Source organism: Artibeus jamaicensis, unplaced genomic scaffold, assembly GCF_021234435.1.
Source record: "Artibeus jamaicensis isolate MK-2021 breed Jamaican fruit bat unplaced genomic scaffold, CSHL_Jam_final contig_465, whole genome shotgun sequence".
Lineage (NCBI taxonomy): Eukaryota > Metazoa > Chordata > Mammalia > Chiroptera > Phyllostomidae > Artibeus > Artibeus jamaicensis.
Genome location: NW_026521843.1, coordinates 36,160,712 through 36,182,129, shown reverse-complemented (window position 1 = coordinate 36,182,129; position 21,418 = coordinate 36,160,712). Strand labels below are relative to the sequence as shown.

Here is a 21,418-nt window from a genome sequence, read left to right as displayed (position 1 = left end):
CAGTGGGTCCTTCCTACCTGACTCTGCTCTGCTGCTGGCTCTGCCCCTCTTACCGGTTTGGCTGAAGTGTTCATTGTTGTCAGACTTCCATGTAGTTCAATTTTCTGTGGTTTGGCTGCGTTTTTGTTGCTAAAACTTTGTTGTTTTTAAACTTGGTTGTGTGAGAAGGCAAAGTGTTTCTACCTATACCTCCATCTTCCACACGGGTCTTTTTTGTTTTATTTTTGCAAAAACAGGATACTAACACACTTCTCAGGCCCTTAATATTACTCTGGGTCATTGGATATGATGTGAACCAATTTTTGTTTACTGTACATAGTTGAGTAACATTTCCTAGAATGGCTTTTCCACAGCTGATTTTAAACATTCTCTAATACATGGATTACAAGATCGTTTTGGTACTTTGCCACTCCAAACAACATTGTAGTAAATAGTCTAGTATATAAATCTTTTATGTACTAGTTGATTTTTTTTCATAGGATAGATTCCAAATAATGGGATTATCAGGGCAAAATATTGATATGTTCTAAGTATATCTTTTAAAGTTTTAATTCAACATATAGCCTCTGGATTTCTTTCCCAAAGAATTGAAGCACTTGACTTTTTTAGCATTCAGTGCTACGGGTTTCTTAAAATGTTACCAAGTTGATGGTGGAAAGTGTGGTATTCCATTTGTTTTAATTTACACTTTCCTTGACAGTTTTTTATATTTTAGTGCTTTTGTGTTTTATCTATTATGAATTGCTTATTATCTTTTTCTTAGAGCTCTCTTCGTATTAGAGATACTATCAGTTTATCCTGTTTGGGGGGGAAACATCTCAGTGTCATTTGTCTTTACCTTTATTTTTTACATGACTTTTGAAAATTCTTGTGTGTCTCTTTTCTTTTTATGGTTCATGGATTCTTTAGGAATCGTCTTGCTTAGGAAAGTCTCCTGTGTCCTAAGATTATACAACTATTCTAAATTTTCTTATAATAATGTATATTTCACTTTTTATATTTGTGTATGTAATACATCTGAAAATTTTTTGCAAATAGCTTTGTTCTCTTCTAGGTAGATGGCCAGTTGTGCAAACATTTTTACTAAATAAACTTTTATTTACTGATTTAAAGTTTCTCTTTATTATATAGTAAGTTACCATATATACTTCTGTCTTGTTTCTGGGCTATCCATTCTTCTAATTCACTAAGTGAAATAAAAGAAATCTATTTTCTTATGTCATTATAGTCTCTCTGCTATAAAGTTTAATGTAGAATGCCACTTCACTTTTCTTGTTTGTCATTTTCTTGGCTCCTGGACATTTTTTCTATCACAAAAAATTTAGTAAGTAGTTTTATCCAGTTCATTCTGATTGCATTTACATTAAATTTATATATTAATTTAGGAAGGATTCTCATAATAGTTTTTTCTGTCTGCTTTTCTTTAGTCCTTTTTGATGACTGCAGAGTAGTTCCATTTATATGGATATATCATAATTGAGTACATCTCCAGTATTTAAACGCCTATAGTGCTTTAGGAGTTCCCTTGTTATATGCAGTGCTGTTTTACCTCTGCCCTTGTTTGTGTCAGTCATTCACCAGCAGTGGATGAGCATGCCCATTTGCTCCCTCTTTGCCAGTACATCCGTCTTTTTTATCTTAAGTAAACTATTTCTTACCTCACCACAAAAAGAGGTGATGTTTAACTAACTTCTTTCCACACTTGTTCAGTGCTACAGTTATCATACATTTTTACAGTCTGTGGCCTGTTTCTGTTTTATTCTCAGATAATATTTATAACCTCTTTCAACAGTCACATCTTCTTTTAATGACTTTCATCCATCACAAGAGGGTTGAAATGAGAAATGACTTATAAAATTTGAAACTTTGTATTTTGCAAGATTGGGTAGTGTATCAATAGAATAAACTACTATGGGAAAGGTTATAAGTTAAAGAATCAACAAACATAAAAATAATGGATTAATAGTGTAATCATTAGTAATTTTAGCAGTAACACTGCTAAATTTGTTTAACTTAGGAGAAAAAAAACTAGTTACAAGGAAACGTTTTTTCAGTATTCTAAAATGTGAAAAGCCAAATTATACTATTTGTTACTCCATTGTTCTTTTACAAGTACAGTCTGATCAGCCACAGTACGTGATTGTTTTACCTAAGGCAGAACAGTTTATAAGCAATTGGTAAACAAGAGAATGAAGTTATTATGATGTGGAAGTAACGTTTGGTCACAAATGATTTTCCCAAAGCAAAGAGAGCAGAAATAGTGAAAACAGCTCTCTGTTAACTGGCAGTAGGGCCCCGTTGGCTGTGTGTTCAGAACATAAAGCAGTATCTCCCTCCACTGCTCCCTCCCCTGCAGAGATAGGCTCTCCTGGCAGTTTGCACCACTCCGGTGCTCACTGTACAGACAGCCTCCTGCTGGTTCTGAGCTGCCTTCACTGCTCTGTCTCCTCATCCACCACACTGCTCTGAGTACTGCCATCGTTTGTGTTTTCAGGTTTTTGTGTTATTTTAAAAATCTCTTTGCTGTGGAACTACCTGCCTGGGTAGTTTATCTCCCAGTTGCCAAATATTGGAGTTTTTTGTTAGCTCTGGCTACTCAAGTTGTACTCCAACAGGTTTTGAGTGGTCTTTCCCTAACTGTATTTTTCCCAAAGCCCAGTTATGTGTAGTACACAGTTTTGCTTTTTATTCTAGAAGAACATATACATTGTTTTATGTAAAAAAATACCTGTATAATGATTAACATTAGTAAGATCATTGACGTATTCCTTGTATTATTTTTAATTAGGTGCTCTTCGTTTTATGAGGCGGATAATTGGCCTTAAAGATGAATTTTATAATCGTTACATCACCAAGGGAAATCTTTTTGAGCCAGTTATAAATGCCCTTCTGGATAATGGAACTCGGTACAATCTATTAAATTCAGCTGTTATTGAGTTATTTGAATTCATAAGAGTGGTAAGTTTATATTAAAGGATTCTTAGTAAAGTAAAATAATTACATGTTTAGTAAAGTTAATGTTTTAAGTTGTGAAATTTAGCATAGTCTTTTTAACTCATCTATATCTACAGTCTTCTTAGTTCACTTTATTGGCCAAGTATTTTAGGATCAAATTTGTCATATGTGAACATTACAGACAGGCATGTCATTCATGTGACCTCTTTGATAATTATAGGGCTAGTGATGAAAATTAATAGGTTGAAAAATAATTCCTTTGTTAGACATTGATATGAGATGCATAAAAATAGGATTTATCATGGAATTTTTAGTTGAAGAGATCAGGGAGTTAGATGGACTACTCCAACTGCCTATTTTACAGGTGAGGGACTTGAGATACCCAAAATGATTAAGTGAACTATTCAAGAGCATCCATTTGGTTAGGAGCACAGTCAGAGTTTGAAGTTATGTTACAGCTCAGTTTTGGGCAACAGAAGATTTGTCATAAAAAGACCTGGAGAAAGTTCTATATGAATAACAAAGGTAAGACAGATAACTGTGAAACCGATAAGAATAAATTTGCCCTTTCTCAACACTAAAATCATTCCACCAGGGACAGTGGCCAGCCACATGGTTAGAAAAAACTTGAAAAAATAAAGTCAAAGCTAGAAATTCACTCTAGTTTTGTTTCTTACAAATCAGATTTCTGCTGATGACATGCTATTTACACATGGAGATTTTTTGAGTGACTGGATTGTTTTTCTAATATTGCTCATTTGCCAAGAATATGATACTCAAAAGGATGAAGAAGATTGAAGTACTGTCTTTAGCCTTAGAAAAGAGGAAGTATAGTTAACAAGCTCAAGTTCCCCAACCAATCTGAACCCAGATTCACAGTGCACTGTTCTAATGAACCAGAGATTAAATTTTACATTTTTTTTCCTTTAAAAATTTTTATGAGATATCAATAAAATAAATTGTAAGGTTCTGAAACCCTTCCCTATTCCTGTGATTGAATCTGCTTTTTCAGAAAATACAAATGGTTGATAAATGTACATTGAATCCCAAAATTTACCTTTTTGTTGAGTGTACAGCATAGTCTCTTTTTCCTAGATTCCTAATTTTCCTTCTTTGCATTTATTTTCACTGAGATATCCAGGGAAACTCATTTAAAGACTTAAAATCCTTTAATGCAATCCGGTTATGGTGGATCTTCAAGAAGTAGCCTGTATATTTCAGGACTAGTATTAAAGTCCTGAATCACAACTTTAATAATATTCAATAATGAGCCTGCTTTGTATCCATGTATTGCAGTGATCACTTAGAATGCTTCGCTTAGAAGCTAGAAGTTATTACTACCAGTTTATTTCACAAAGATTATACAATTAGAAAACTATGGGAATAAACAAGTAATGTTCAAATTAATAGTTTTATCTGATCTGTAAATGCAATATAGTCTGAGGAATCTGTTTATGTTTTAGGTAAGGTGTATCTTGTTTTGATAGATAGGATGTGATATTAAATGAGAAGTCATTAAGTAATACCTAATGTTTATTGAAAATATACTGTCAAAATCTGCTTTCTAATTAGCTTTGTGCTCTTTACCAGTCTATCCAGCTTCTCTCAGAGCGTCAATTTTCTTTTTCTGTAAAATGGGTATAATAAAACCTATTTCATAGAATTGTTATGAGGATCAAATGAAATTGTATGTGCAGGTGCTTTTGAAATTGTAAAGTGCTATGTAAGTGTAAAAAATGAACAGAAGACCTAAACTAAATTCATTTACTTTTGAAATGTTCTTTATAATCCTCCAAAAGGGCTCCATCCAGTGAATTGCTTCTCCTTTTTTCCAAGTTTTCTGTGGAGTCCTGGCTCATGTGTAAAGAAACTAGGACATTTATTTTTAGAAGGTGATTTTGAAAAACCTTTTTTGATCAGTTTTGGAATTATAAAACACAATTTTTTTAAGTTTTTCTCCTAACAAGCCTTGTATTATATTTGAAATCTAAATTTTGTGCTTATACAGGAAGATATCAAGTCTCTTACTGCACATATAGTTGAAAACTTTTATAAAGCACTTGAGTCGATTGAATATGTTCAGACATTCAAAGGATTGAAGACTAAATATGAGCAAGAAAAAGACAGACAAAATCAGAAACTGAACAGGTATTGTTTAAGTATATTACATTTATAGCCTATAAATTTATGTTGGATCTTACCTGTGAAATTTATCCAGGAATTTTCTTCCCACAATTAGATAGGACAGGGTTCTATGTAGGAGGGTAGGATATCTCCCTACCCCAAAATTTTTATATGAAAAATTACTGCCCTATATTGTAATGAAGATAATTTTTTAGCTTATAAATATTACCCAGTTTAATTATTTCAGCTCCTCTTGGTTATACATTAGTATCCTCAAATTCAACCTTATCATGAATTTTAAATCATTACTCAAAATTTATGGTATGTTTCTTACAGTGTACCATCTATATTGCGTAGTAACAGATTTCGCAGAGATGCCAAAGCCTTGGAAGAAGATGAAGAATTGTGGTTTAATGAAGATGAAGAGGAGGAAGGAAAAGCAGTTGTGGCACCACTGGAAAAATCTAAGCCAGAAGATGATTTTCCAGATAGTTATGAAAAATTTATGGAGACTAAGAAAGGTATTAAAATTTTGAATTTTTGAGCAGTGCGTCCTCTTATAATTATTATACAAATTATTCATTTGCTTGTAAAGTTCTGGTCATTGTTTATAAAACATGAAAGAATAATTTTGTGCTGAATCATAATTTTTAAATTATGTACTTTTTCTAAATTTGTTTAGGATTTCTTATCATGTTTACAGTGTTCTTAAAGCTTTCTGTTTCATGAGAGTCTGTATTTGCTATTTAGAAATGTCATTGTTTCCTTATACTTTGCTTTCTATGAACAGTCTTAGCTTTTTTTCTATTCTGAACTCTCCAATAATAATAGACACCGTACAGATCCATAGAAACTTTTCAGAGTACTCTGCCTATTACTGATGAAGAAATTAAGCTCAAAGAAATAACTATGCTCTTTGGCCCCAACTGGTGTAGCTCAGCCTGCGAACCACACGATCGCAGTTCAAATCCCAGTCAGAGCACATGCCTGGGTTGCAGTCCAGTTCCCAGCAGGGGACTCACAAGAGGCAACCAAACATTGATATTTCTCTCCTTCTGTCCTTCTCTCCTTCACTTCCTCTCTAAAAAAAAGAAAAAGAAATAACTATGCTCTTTGAAATGTTAAAATCATCATAGAAGATTTTTTTAATTGAATTTATTGGGGTGTCTTAGTAAATAAAATTAAGTGGGTTTCAGGTGTACAATTGTATAATACATCATCTGTATATTGTATTGTGTGTTCTCTACCCTAAGTCAAGTCTCCTTTTGTCACCATTTATCACCCTGGACCCTCTTCTACCTCCTCCCACCCAAAAGTCCCATAAAGATACAGTATCAAGAGAAATAAAAGTAAAATTACCCATCTTTCCAAAGAACTAACTTTAATTCTGTTGCCTGAAAAATTACCATCATTGTAGTACTGACCTGCATATATCATCTAAATGTTTAATAAAAGTGTATATCTTGAAGGGAAAAAACATTTCCTAGACTTTATATAAGTTTGTTATTTTTGAATAAAGTATCCAAAGGTATTTTTTTACTAGTTAGTGCTTCATTGAGTTACTACATTTTCTCTGAAAGTGTTCTCAGCCTTACTTATTTTCCACTCATTAATGCAATAAGTTCCATTTATTTTAGCTGCAGGAGCAAATAGTTCCTAAGCAATAGGCACCTTTTAGTAGCCAGATTGTTCTACCTTTACTCATTACAGGCACTGTGCAGTCTGGCAAAAGAGTCACTGAGGCCAAACTTGAATTAGTATACCCAGTTAAAAATCCTATACCCCTCAAGAAAACAGTAGCAACCAGATGTTAAAGGATAGTAGACTCCTGTCCCAAAAGAAACCCACACAGGAACAAGGAATATTCAGGAAATAAAAGACTGATAGATGCAATGATATCGTTGTCTTCAGGTATTTGAAATACTAACTTATGGTAAAGATTATTAGGGGTTTAAGAGGAGCATAAAAGTATAGAGTCAGTGAGTGGAGGCTCTAGGGAAACAAGGAGTTAGGCAACTGGTGAGTCCTTGGAAGTGTCCTAAATACAGCAGTGTAGAATTCTAGCATAGGGGGGCTGATTTGTTATATGCTTCTGAAGGTCCTTTCTAATCTTGAGATTCCAGGTAACAAAGACTTAATCATGCCTCTCCACTGTTTTAGCTCTTATAAAGCAAAGACAGTGTTTTATAAAAGTTTTTTAATTACTGTTCTTTTCAGATACGTTGACTTAACAATATTTACTGATAATAAATTTAAAATTTTACTTTTTGGTTTAGCAAAAGAAAGTGAAGACAAGGAAAATCTTCCCAAAAGGACATCTTCTGGTGGTTTTAAATTTACCTTCTCCCACTCCACCAGTGCTGCTAATGGAGCAAACAGTACAAACAATAAATCTGTTGTGGCTCAGACACCACCAGCAACTTCTAATGGATCCTCTTCCAAAACTACAAACCTGGCTACATCAGTAACAGCTACCAAGGTATGTGAAACTGCTTGACACATAAATAAACTTGGCTTTTTTCTATCTCTAAAATTATTTTATGTTTACTGAATAAAAATACTTCCAAAGAAGAAAAATGTTGCCCACGTCTTCAGAGAATGACTGCTAACATTTGATTGATTTTCCTTTAGGTGTGTGGGTTTCTTTATCCGACATGTAACTGAGGTCTTTCTATAAACAGATTTGTACCCTGCTTTTATTTATTTATTTATTATAAGAATATTTATGTTATTAAAACATTGTTAATGATTCTAGAATTTCATTTTATTTAGCCGTATCATAATATTTTAAGAGTTTCTCTTCCCTGCATATCCTTTCCCCCTACCCCCTTAATATTTTGAAGCACCTAAGTTAATTCTGATATTTTACTGATAGTGTTACCAGTGTTGTTGCATTTTTAATTACTTTTTGGATAAATGAATAGAAAGTTTTCATACACAGTGTCAAATCCCTCTCTAGAAAGTCTGTGCTGGTTTATGTCACCATAAGCATTGTATGAGTGTGCTTGGCTCACTACAGCTTTGCCAGCATTGTTATTATTTTTAACCTTTGCCAGTCAGGTAGCAGAGACAGTATATATCTGATGAATTCTTAGTTGAAGATATTACCCTTGTTGTCATTAGCATAGCAGATGTATTTCCCATTGGTTAGTTTTTTTATAAACAAATTTAAACTTTTTTTAAAAGCTTTATTTCTAGAGAGAGGAAGGAAGGGGGAGAAGGAGAGAAACATCAATGTGTGGTTGCCTCTCATGCACCCCTCCACCGGGGACCTGGCCCACAACCCAGGCATGTGCCCCAACTGGGAATTGAACCAGTGACCCTTTGGTTCACAGGCCCACGCTCAATGCACTGAGCTACACCACCCAGGGCTACAAGTTTAAATTTTATTTGAAACTAACTTTTTTTTTTAATTAATTAATTTTATTTATTTTTCAAGTACAGTTTTTTGTCTATTTCTCCCATCCCAGCCTGTTGGTGGGATTGCAGACTGGTACAACCATTATGGAAAACAGTATGGAATTTTCCCAGAAAAATAAAAATCGACCTGCCTTTTGACCCAGCAATTGCACTGCTGGGATTATATCCTATGAAACTTTCTTTCATTTACATTTTTATTATATGTAACCATTCTTTTCCCCAAAATAGGGTAGCTTACAATAAAAAGACATAAACATAGTTGAACTGTGAGTATAGGGTAAAAAGACGAGGTGGCAAATGCCATGGTAGAAGACCTAACTGAAGTGATGCTTCTTCTTTTGAACACAAAATACAAGTCTCAGTTTATTGTTTTACAGAAATGTAGATCCTTACTCCGAATGGAGATTCCAGATGGTATGGCTTAGTGGACTGAGCACCAGCCTGTGAACCAAAGGTTTGCCAGTTCAATTCCCAGTCATGGCACAGGCCTGGGTTGCAGGCCAGGTCCCCAGTAGTGGGTGCACAAGAGGCACCCACACATTGATGTTTCTCTCCTTCTTTTCCCCTCCCTTCCTCTCTTTCTAAAAATAAAATCTTTTGGGGAAAAGAAAGAAATGTAGAATCCTTATTCAATATTAGAGTATGGTATGCTCTTGACTAAAATACGCAGAAGTGGCATTTTCATTGGGATTCTGCTGGTTTTGAAACTCATTTTATGCTTTTTAACTAGAAATTTTTTAATTTTTACTTTATAAGAGGACAATTTAGTATTGTGACACTATATTAAGAGTATTTGCTATAGAGTTAATATTGTGTAGGTTCAAATTTCGGCTTTCCTTTTACTAGATGTTTGACTTTAAGTTATTTAATCTCTTTGGGCCTTAATTTCTCAGTTTAAACAGGGATAAAATAATACCTACTTTATAGGCTTATTGTGAAGATCAGATTATTTAATAAATGAAAAGAGCTTAGAACATTATTGGGCACCTTCTTAATATATTCTAGCTTTTCTTAAACTAATATCAGCACTTACTTTCAAAAGTCAAATAGTATTGAAAATACTGAAAAAATCGGTCTCCTTTTCCTATCCACAGAGATAGCTTTGAACTCTTCTAGCTGCATCTTTTATTTCTATGTAATATGTTAATAGGCCATATTGTTTTACCAAGTTTAGACATAATTTATTAAGTTCATATGATGGTAGATAAGAATTTAGTGCACATGAATACTCCTTGCCACATCCTCACCCTGTTCCTCCCTGTATCACAAAATTTAGTTAAAACACAACTTGATAATTTTATAGCTATAATGCAATATAAATATTCTATATCACAATTTTTTCTACTTCTTTTCTATACTCGTTTTTTTCTTTTCTACAATAAATGGTTGCCACTTTTTTTGTTTTGTTGCCGCAGTTACATGCCTCGCTAATTTTTTTAGCACCTCTCAGGTTAGTTCCCACATAGTCTCCCCCTTGGAGACATCTCTCTTGAAGTCTCCCATCCTGTTCCAGCCTAGATTGGTTGCTCTCTAGACTCGCTGCTGCTGCCTCTGCCATCATGCTAATACTTCCTGCGTCTCTCTCGTTTTCTTGTTTGTTTCCAGATTTCATCTCTGTGTTCTCTTTCTTGAATTTCCCTCTCACGTTGGTAGAGCACATCCTCTACTACTTCCTGAGTAAAGAATCCCACAAGAGATAAAAGTTGAGATGCTGCATGTATAAAGATACCTTTATTCTACCCTCATACTTGATAATTTAACTGAATGTAGAACCGTATTAGAAGTAATTTTCTTTAAACTATTTGAGGTTATTGCTGCAAAAAAATCCAAAGATACCTTATTTCTGATCCTTTGTGATTTTATTTTCTTCTTGGAAGCATTTCAGGTTTTGTCCATGCACTTTAAATTTTATGATGATATGCTCCAGCCATTCTCAGCTGAATAGTCCTGTCCTTCAGTTTCAGGCATTTTATGTTCCTTTCACTATAACTTACTGTTTGGCTGTTGGGTCTTCTGTGGCAGGGGTTCCCTACTCCCTCCTCCCCATCCATGGTTGTTGCCAGCATCACTGCCTGAGCTCCCCTCCTATCTTCCCCACCCCCAGCCCAAGCCATGGAAAAATTGTCCTCCATGAAACTGGCCCCTGATGCCAAAAAAGCTTGGGGACCACTGTTCTATGGCTTGATCTTATTATAATTTTCATAATTTATCTCTCCTAGTACTCATGTTTAAATCTTCTTCTATTTTTCTGCATTTTTTCTTTGAGTTTTTAATTCATTATTCTTCCAGATTTTTTTTACTTATGAACAAGCAAGTATCTATACCTTTTGAGGGACAGGGAGAAAAACAGTGATTGTTCTTAGAAAACAAATTGTTTCATCACTCTAGACTATCACAGAAATTTGCAGCTGAGCAAGATAGGAGTTCACAGAAGTAAAGCACTAATTAAATTGGCCGTCAACCTTCTTCCACAAATTGTGACCACAGTTGTATGTGGTGGCAGGTTTGTTATCACCATGACCCCTCAGCCAGTTTCACCATCAGTCAGTGTTGCTTTGCAGCAGTTGACTTGATTGGTTCTCAGAGTTAATAGATCAGGTGTGAACCATTTTCCTGTCTATTTTCTTTTGCAAGGCATCCTAAAGCTCTAATGTATTCCTAAAAATCAGTTTTCAGCAAAAAGCTGATGATTTCAAAATTTTTAGGAAGCTCTTTCTATTCAGGAAGTTCTTTCTATTCTTTATTGAGTACAGGATAATTCTTGAATTCTATGTCATATCTGTTACTGTGATTAATTATATTAATAGTTCCCTTAGTTTTTTTTTATTGGTTTGTTTGGCTCAAAAAAAATTGTTCATATGTTTCTGTTACTGTTATCATTTGTTCTGATCCCCTCTTCTGTATTAGAAATTTTCCTCAAGTGTTTAGTGGTGCTTAGATTTTTCTTTCAGATTAAAAAGTAAGGCAGATTATCAACTAGAGTGCCAGGATAATATAAAGAAGAAAAGAATAGTCTTTTCAAAATATGGTGTTAGCCCTGGCTGTTGGAGCTCAATGGATTGTGCGCGAGCCACAAACCAAAGGGTCACTGGTTCAATTCCCAGTCAGGGCACATGCCTGGGTTTCGGGCCAGGTCCCCAGTGGGGGCAGGTGACAGGCAACCACACACTGATGTTTCTCTCCCTCTCTTTCCCCTGTAAAAATAAATAAATAATTTTTTTTTAAAAAAAAATGGTGTAAGGACAACTGCATGTCCACATGCAAAAGAATGAATTAGGACATCATGTTACAGAACTTAAAGGGAATAAAAAAAAACATAAATCTAAGAGTTTAAGCTATTAAACTCTTAGAAAAAATAGATATAAATATCAGTGACCTTGAATATGCAATGCTTTCTGAGATATAACACCAAAGCAGAATTTTTTTAAATTTTATTTACTTTTGGAGAGAAGGGAAGGGAGGGAAAAAGAGAGGGAAAGAAACATCAGTTGGTTGCCCCTCTAACATGCCCCTACTGGGGGGCCAAAGCTGTATCCCAGGCATGTGTCCTTGACTGGGAATAAAACTAGCCACTTTTCACTTTGTAGGACAACGCCCAACCAACTGAGCCACTCTGGTCAGGGGAAAATTTTTTAATTTTGTGCTTCAAAACATAGAGTGAAAAGGCAGCCCACAGACTGGGAGAAAATATTTGCAAATTATATATCTCATAAGGGATGGGTACCAAAATATATAAAGAACTCTAAAACCTCAGCATGACAACCAGTTTTGTTTTTTTTGTTTTTTTTAAGAGAGGGGGAGAAACATTGGTTTTGCTGTTCCACTTATTTATGCATTCATTGGTTGTTGACCAGGGATTGCACCACAACCAATTGATGACACTGTAACCAGCTGAGGTACCAGCCAGGGTGACAACCAGTTATTTTAATGACTATTTGAATAGACTTTTCTCCAAAGAAGATACACAAATGGACCATAGAAACACATAAAATAATAGTATCATTATTCATTAGGAAAACACAGATTAAAACCACAATGAGCCCTGGCTAGTGTGGCTCAGTGGATTGAACACCTGTGTGTGAATTGAAAGGTTTCCAGTTTGATTCCCAGTTATGGCACATACCTAGGTTTGCCGGCCAGGTCTCTTGTTGGGGGGCGTTTGAAGGGCAACAAATGAGAGGCAACCAGTCAATGTTTCTCTCACACATGGATGTTCCTCTCCCTTTCTCCTTCCCTGCCTCTCTAAAAAATGAATAAAATCTTAGAAAAAGAAAACACAGTGAGATCTACTTCACACCTACTAGGATGGCTATAATAAAAAGCACAGCCAAAAATAAGTGTTGGAGAGGCTGTGGAAAACTCACAGGTCCTTACTGTGTTGTTGATAGGGATGTGAAAGGGTGTAGCGGCTTTGATGTAGTCTGGCAGTTCACAAAAAGGTTAAATTTCACTCCTAAGTGTAGTGTACTCCTATGAGAACAAAAACATAGGCCCACACTCAATATTAATAGCATTTATTCAAGATAGCATTATTCATAGTAGCCAAAAAGTGGAAACAAAATTCGGATGTCTATCATTTGATAAATGAATAAACAAAACACGTGATATATGCACAACAATGGATATATTTAGCCAAAAGAAGAATGAAGTACTGATACATACTACATAATGAACCTCAAAATATTCATACTACATAGATGAACCTCAAGGCGAAATAAGCCACACACAAGGGCCACCTTCTGTGTTCCATTTATACGAGCTGTCCAGAAAAAGCAAATCGGCAGAAACAGATTAGTGGTTGCCAGGAACTGAGAGGAGGGAGGAATGGGGAGTGACTGTTAACAGGTATGGTTTTTGGTTGGGGAGTGGAAGGTATAGGGTTGATGAAAACATTCTGGAAGTAGTAGCGATGATTGCACACCTTTGTGAATATACGAAAAACCACTGAGTGGTATACTTTACCAGGGTGAATTTCACAGTATGTGAGTTATGTCTCAGTTTCTTAAATGGGGCGGTTTAAAAAACAGTGAGAAGAGCTGTTGACATGGACTTCATATAAAGAACTGTAGTGAGTGCCTTGCTTTTCAGGGAGTGTTATATGTAGTTTTGATTAGTTTTTTCTTGTGGCGCCACTGAGCTTTTACAGGCTTGACTAGTCCACTACGCCTGGCAAGTGTAAACTTCCGGTCGGTGTTTTGAGATCGCAGATAGGCCACAGAGCTTAGAGTGGGGGTGGGGAGAGTCTCTGCTCAGTGTACAGAATGTAGATTTCTTCTTTTTAAAAAAAATCTCCCCCTGAGGATGTTTATTGATTTTTACAGAGAAGGAGGGGTTGAGGGTGGGAGGAAATGATTGCCTCCAGTATACACCCACCAGGTATCAAACCCTCAACCTTTTTGGTATACCAGACATCACTCGAACCAACTGAGCCACCCGGCCGAGGCTATTCCCCCGTTTTCAACCAGGCACTTTACCCTTGCCCTTTACTGTGCCTGAAATGCAGGGCCTTTCTGGTTTATTTTCTTTACAATAGGTGCTGGTGGAGGAGCGGGAATCTCCTGGCAGACATGAGGATACAGGTGGGACAGTGGGTTGTAGAACTGAGGATTCAGTTGTCTGTTTTACTGGTGTGACTCTACTGTCTTCCCTGCCTTTCCCGGCATTTTGGTGCCTTTACCTCCTACTTTTTTCTTGGGTTTGTTTTTGACATTCTCCTGTGATTTCTCTTTTCCAAAAATGCCTTAACATCTTTCATCTCCCATTTTCTCTCTGTTAAAATATACTTTTAAAATTTCTTGTGTGTGTATGTGAGGTGATATTTTATTGGTTACATTTTTTATTTTTAACTTATTTACTTTGATTTTAGTGAGGTTTCGGGACAGAGTGGAAGTTAATGCATTTATCTGTGTTCCAACGACTTAGCTTGACCTCTTCTCTAATCATACAAATGAAATACTTTTTAGAAGTTAGCACTAAGAAAGAAAAAATGTAGATGAATTTTACTTATGAATACAGATGTAAAAATCCTTAACAATTTAACATCCATATGATATTCCACATACAAAGGTGGTCCTCAGTCATTTTTATTAATAGATAAGAAAAGCTATTGTCAGAAACACAATTGTTTAAAGAGAAGATCATACCCTGGGAAAGCAGTGTAAATGTCCAACAAGGAATTTAACTGTGTGACAGTATATTCATACCATGGAATACTAGAGTTTAAAAGAATGAAATGAGAGCTTTGTATACTAACATCAGAAGTTTTCTATACTATATTTTTAAATGAACTCAATTAATTGTACAAGGGTAAGCATAATTGCAGTATTTGTTCAAAAACAGTACATTAATAGCTGTATATTGAAAAATCTGGAATTTATCAAACTTCACAGGGTGCATCTTCTGGTTACAGGCTTTCTACTTCCAGTATTTCACATTTGGAATTTTTATTCTTTTAATGGTAAATGAGGTTTTTTTAATGTATATTAATTTCTTTATGGTGTGTGTATATATGTTGATAATAGAAGTACAATTGAAAATTAAATTTTGTAGCTGGATGTTTTAGACAGAATATTAATCTTAAGCAAAAAAGCATTTTAAATGTTAACCATTTGGAACTGAAAAGTTTGTAAGTTATGATATGTAATCCTAAGCATAATTAAAACTTTCTTGATAACTTGCTGTCATTTTTGTGAATATCAGAGTGCTGCCTTTTTCTACTGTAACTGTATCTTCTACCTTCTCTCATTGAAGTCGCTTGACTTAGAAACCAAATAAACAAATAATAATCATAGTAATAATTAGATGCATATAGCATCTAATAGCAATTATTGAACACTAACTACATACCAAGTATTGCGTCAAGGGCTTTACATCCTTTGCTTTCAAAATACTTCAGTGAGCCCTGACCAGTGTGGCTCAGTTGGTTGGGCATCATCTCACAAAGCAAAAGGCTGCTGGTTCAATTCCTGGTCAGGGCACCTGCTTGGGTTGTGGGGTCTGTCTTCAGTCAGGGCACATGTGAGAGCCGACTGTTATTTCTCTCACATTGTTGTCTCATTTTTTTTCTCCCTCCCTTCTCCTCTCTCTAAAAATAAATAAATGAAGTATTTTTAAAAAGTAGTTCAATAAGGTCTCAGTACTACTATTATACTAACTTTACAGTTAAAGAACCTGAGACATAGAAAGATTCAATCACTTGCCCAAGGTCGTGTACCTAACAAGTGGCAGCATTGGAATTTGAAGTCAAGCAGTCAGGCTACAGTCAAGGTATTCTTAACAATTTAGCAATACTGCCTCTTATCAAATACAAGACTGTGTGTTAAGCTGAAGCAGAAGGATGCTAACATAAGTATATATGTTTTATTTAAGTTCACAGACTTTTAGATAACTGTTTCTAGCTTCTCCAAGACCTTTGTTGATTGATATTGCAATGTTTTTGTTATATTCTGGTAAAATGTTAATGCCGGCTACCTAGGTTCTTTAGGAATGAAGCTACTTCGGTTTGAAATGAGTTATTTCGGTTGTATTTGTTTAACCCCTAGAGGTCTGAAAGTTTTGAAATAAATGTAGCGTTTTCAGTGGCCCCTTTAACTTGTAGGACGTAAGTTTCATGGGATTGGTTCGAAATGCATGCAAACCTCAGGACATACAAACTTCTGCGCGGAGCGTCCAGGCCTTTCAATAGGATCTTCAGAGGGGTTCATTACTCATAAAAGGCCAAACACCTGAATTATCCCATTCTTACTTTCCTTTTGGTTAGAGAGAAGTAGCCCAATAATGTTTATTTATTAGTTTTAGGAACCATATGTTTACTATCATCAGCCATTTGAAAACAGTGAAGTGTGTTTAGTTATGAAATGCATGCATAAGGAACAGAGACTAAGAGTACCCTCGTCCCTGACTGGCTGTTCTCTTTCATTGGAAATTAGAGAAGTGAACTATTTCATCTCCAGGGTCCTTCAGCTCCAAATGCATGATTCTTTGTCAGCCCTGCTGTTTGGATGTAGTTATTTTTCCACAGTGAAATTTTGGTGAATAAATTGAGTTGTGAGGCACCATTAAAAATCCAAAATAAATAGAAAAGTTGAAGGTAACTAAGAGAGCCATCAGTTATATTGTACTTATTAACCGTGAATAATTTCAGGCAGTTCCTTTATCAAATTCAGATATATCTATTTAAGTTACATTTTTTTTTATTCAATAGGGAAGTTTGGTTGGTTTAGTGGATTATCCAGATGACGAAGAGGAAGATGAAGAAGAAGAAACATCTCCTAGGAAAAGACCTCGCCTTGGCTCATAAAATATTTACCAGGGACCCTCAACATGTGGTCTTACTAAAATGCTGCAACGGTTCAATGAGCTGCAACTCTGATTCAGAAAGCTTTCTCACTTGAACTTATAAATATAACATGGAGTAGCAAAAGACACTCGGTATATCAGCTAGGAGACTTCTATTAAAAAGTCAGGCTTCCCAGGAACTTGATTGCTTGCTAGTAATTAAGGGGTTTGCCTTAAAGGCTGTAAAAAAAAAAAAAAAAAAAAAGTTCAGTAACCAGAACCTGGGAGAATGCTTCTCAGCAAGGAAACTCTCAGGTCTGGGGATGGTTTTGAGGGAGGGACAAGGTTGATAAATAATATTAATGCAGGGTTGCTCCAGGGGGTATCGATCTAGAAACAATTATAAAACTTCAGACAGAAACCCAATAACATGTATAATGGTGCTGGCCATGTTGTTCTTTTAATCAAATGCCTCTTTTTAAAAGAAATTTTTGTGGAAAATAAATTCAATAATCATAAAAATGAAGTTAAGCTGTTGAGACCACTTTGAAGATAGGACAGAAATTCAGCCTTCCTATGTGGTCGGAGGGAAGTACACCCCATAATACAGCACAGGTTGAGTTTTCTACACCAGGAATTTTTGTATGTATTTTGATGAAAACAAGCTGGATTCAAAATGGACAGTTTTGTTCATGTAACTTTAAAATCAGCACTTTTAGAGATAACAGATGCCAAGAATCAGTTCAGTAGTATTCCAAAATGATTTTCTCTAGAAATGGGAGATTGAACAGAATGTTCAACTGCCTACCAGTACAATCTTTTGTGGAAGGTACTTCGAAGTTACTTTCTGTTTTGTTAGTAAATTGTCTCTCTCTCCAGAGCTGCAGGAAGTTTTTAAAGTGTAACTTAAAAAGACTAGCATACAAAGAATAGTGCTGAATTAAATGGAATTTAATATCTAGAGGCCATTTTGATCCAAGAAGTTACTTTATTGTCAAAGTAAGTATGCAGCACACGGACTTTTTCCATAAACAAGCAAGGGTGTAATATGAAAGCTGCTTTTTTTTTTTTAAGAGTAAAAGCACATTCCATGTACGTAAATGAATTTAAAATAACTTGAGGCAAACAGTTAAGAGGTTTTATTTTTAGAACAAGCAAGTTAAGTGTAAATATTTTAATGTTAGTTTGTTCATCTGTGATCTAAGATAATGCTGAGAAAAACGTCCCCCAAACTATAATTTAATGCTTTGGGGGAAAAATTAAAAACCGTAATTCCAGCTACAATCTTTAGATCACCCCTGTAATGTGTTATGGGTCCATTTTTCTTGAAATAGCTTAAACTAAAGCAATTTTCCCTGTTTTGGAGATTTTGTAGTTAATTTTAATTTTGGCTATTGTTTGGAAAAGATGGGCTGTCTGTAGATATGAAGTATAGTTTTTCCATAAAACAGATGTTTATTTTGTATCAAAAAGACCACTGTACTTGTTTTACACCATTTGTATACATGTGGTGATATTAATGCTGAACTGTAAAATTCAGGAATTAAAATGTGACCCTGTAATTCTATGATTGTTGCTTTTGTTTGGTTTGTTGTAAATATAAGTTAACTCCATTTGAGATATGTCCATTTTACAATTATCTTTTAAAAGCCAATAAATTATCCATATTTATTATAAACCACTAGGTCATACATCAATCTGCATGAAACAATTCTAAACAAATGAGGGTCAACTGCACTTTAAATATCACTGATACTACTTATAGAAGGTGTGCCTTGGGCAAATAAAGTTCCAGCACCAAAGCATCACAACACTGGGCTTGTTACCACCTCTTTCATTACAGGGACATAAAATGAAACACACCTTCCTCCTCAAAAGGCAAGTGACTTAAGATCATTTAAACCCAGATCAGTGACATTACTATATGAATACATTGTCTTTCAAAAAGTTTTATCAAGCCCCTTCACTCGTCTTAGCTCTTACTGAATTTCCTCTTGTAATCCAAAAAAGCCCAGGTCTACAGTATTTCCCTATTTACTCGACTCCTCCTGATTAAGTAATTTAAATTCCATTAGTAAGTATTATTGGGTTGGCAAAAAAATTCGGTTTTTTTCCCATAAAATAACGTATTTTTCATTTTCACCAGTAACTTGATTCAGATATTCTGAGTGTGTCAGCTATTTCCTGTGTGGTATAACATTGATTGTTCCCAATTATCCTCTCAACTTCAACTGATCTACCCAACTGTGGGGCATCGTCCAACGAGAAACCTCCAGCATGAAACTTCACAAACCACTTCTGACACGTTCGATCAGTCACAGCATCTTCTCCATACTCTGCACAAATCTTTGTTGTGTGTCTATTTCAGTTATGTTTTTACCTTTCTTGAAATAACAAAGTGTAATATGCTGAATATGTTGCATATTTTCTTCCATCTTCAGTATTAAAATGGCTGCACAAAAATTAACCAATTTTGATGGGGTTTTTTTTTTAAACACACACGGATGACAGCTGTCACAGTAACAATCTAACAAATGTTTTGAATGAACTTAGAGACAGCTAAGCCCTACTACAGCCACTTTACAGAAAAACAAATGAACTTTTTGGCCAACCCAATACATTTATATTTTAGGAAGAATTTCTTTAATGTTCCTTTCTGAGGAACTGGCGTGAGTCTTAAACGTTTAAATCATCATCGTCATAGGAACCTTTTCTTATAGCACAAATGTGAGTGGTTTTTTGAATTACAAGATAACACTTTTCTTGTTACATATCCTCATCCACAATGATAGGAGAATGGGACTTAAAACAGCCCTTAAAGAGTAACTGTTAATATTTTACATGTTAACTGCTCTTAAATGACTACCCTTAGGCAGATTAGGATTTTTATCTTTACCTCCACACAGTGAAGCAAGCCAGAGCCCACATTTGTATGTCTGACGTTCTCCTAAAATTATATCTGTAAACATGTATCCAATATAAAGATATTTTTAATAAAAAGTTACCTGAAACATTTCTGTGTTTTAATCACTAGTTTTTCTCCGCAGATTCAAAGTTTGGAACTAAAATAATTTTGGTATCTCTTAAAAAGTTTATAAATGTAGCTTTAAGGAAATAAAATGGAGTTATAAATTAAGCCGCAGGAATGGCCCATAACTAGAAAAAGGGGGTGCTTGTGGGGTAACACAGGAAGTTTCTGAAAGAAAGTCTCATCCCTGGTTTATTATGGTTCAATTTAATGATTTTTGACTTTATAATAGTGCAGAAGTGACACGCATTCAGTACAAACCAGACTTCAAATTTTAAATTTCGGTCTTTGCCAGACCTTGAGAGCTTCTTTGGAGGTTCTAATAGGGGAGCGCTGCTACTTGTATACCCTTGACCGAAGACCATCCTCTCCTCTAATTGGGAAGGTCGTCTTCAACCAAGAGCACGGCTTCGGGAGGGGCACATGTGGATCAGGGAGGGAGGGAGGGGACACCTGCCTAGCCAGCCAGATCAGTCGAATCAATCCTGGTGATCGATGGTGTCACAGATGTCACAGCCAGATCAAGCTCACGTCAGTCTTTGCCCGGCTAGGGAGATGCAGCATGATACTTCCGTGATGATGCACAGCAAGCCGCAGTTCCCAGTCAGCCACACGGTCACAGGGATAAACAACCCGTGTTGCCAGTGTTTCTGGATATTTTATGTTTTCACATCCCATAATGTCCACAAGACACCCATCTGTGTCTCTTGCTTCTGGTGAGAATCGGAGGAAGGCAGTTACTCTTGAGATGAAACAGGATAATTGCCCAACTGTAGGCTAGTATTCTGAACACATGTAAGGCAGGCACGGCTAAGCTGTGATGTTCAGTAACTTAGGTATATTAAACGCATTTTCAGCTTACCATTTTTTCAACTTGGGTATATTGGGACACAACCCTCATCATAAGTAAAGGAGCATCTGTATTCTGGTTATCTTCAAGCAAACAGACTACGGAAAACCATCCAAGGTCCCTTCACATACAAAAGATAGACTCACAACAAGCTCAGTTGAATGTTTCTGTTACCTGTTAATAGTATCTTTTCTAGAAAGAGTAATTGAGTATTTTTAACACCACCACCCTCCCATCTATTTCCCAAGTCCCGTTTGCTTTCACTTCAAATGAAAGATGCTAAAATCTGTCTTACCACTGCCTAGGATAACTACTCTTATCATTGAATTACCAGGTATACCCACGAGAACTCTAATACCCAATTGACCCAGTAGTCTCCATACAGTGGTCACACATCTTTTTTAAAATGAACATTATGATCGTGTAATTTCTCTGTTTTAAAGCTTCTCAGTGACTTCCCAGTGCCACAAAATTTAAAACCCTCACATTGCCTACAAGAGCCTGCAAATCAGTGCCCTGCCTATTTCCAATTTCATGTTAACCCGCTCCCTTCATTGTAAATGTGCGGTATATTTGAGCCATATTGACAGCTCCTCGGTATGTGCTTTATTATTTCCTGATGCAGGACCTGAGTGGTTTTTTTTCCCCTTCCCCCTGCAATTAGCCTTCCAATCAGCTTAAACAATGCTTTACAAAGAGGCACTGCCAGCCCTGTTTATAACACTGCACTTCTTCCTTGTATCACTTGGCTCTTTGGGCCTCTT

General features: G+C 35.6%; 1 protein-coding gene across 2 annotated transcripts in view; it reads left to right on the top strand.

Moving 5' to 3' along the window:
- PPP4R3B (protein phosphatase 4 regulatory subunit 3B) overlaps window positions 1–18,891 on the top strand; it is a 57,790-nt gene extending 38,899 nt beyond the window's left edge. The window contains exons 12-16 of one of the 2 annotated variants that reach the window (XM_037125780.2): window positions 2,789–2,958; window positions 4,964–5,103; window positions 5,416–5,600; window positions 7,356–7,558; window positions 16,703–18,891. In XM_037125780.2, coding sequence (XP_036981675.1) covers window positions 2,789–2,958; window positions 4,964–5,103; window positions 5,416–5,600; window positions 7,356–7,558; window positions 16,703–16,798 — 794 coding nt within the window. In that variant the 3' untranslated portion in view covers window positions 16,799–18,891. The remainder of the gene's footprint in view (window positions 1–2,788; window positions 2,959–4,963; window positions 5,104–5,415; window positions 5,601–7,355; window positions 7,559–16,702) is intronic. The other variant, XM_037125781.2, reaches the window with a different exon arrangement.
- The last annotated feature ends 2,527 nt before the right edge of the window (window positions 18,892–21,418 follow it).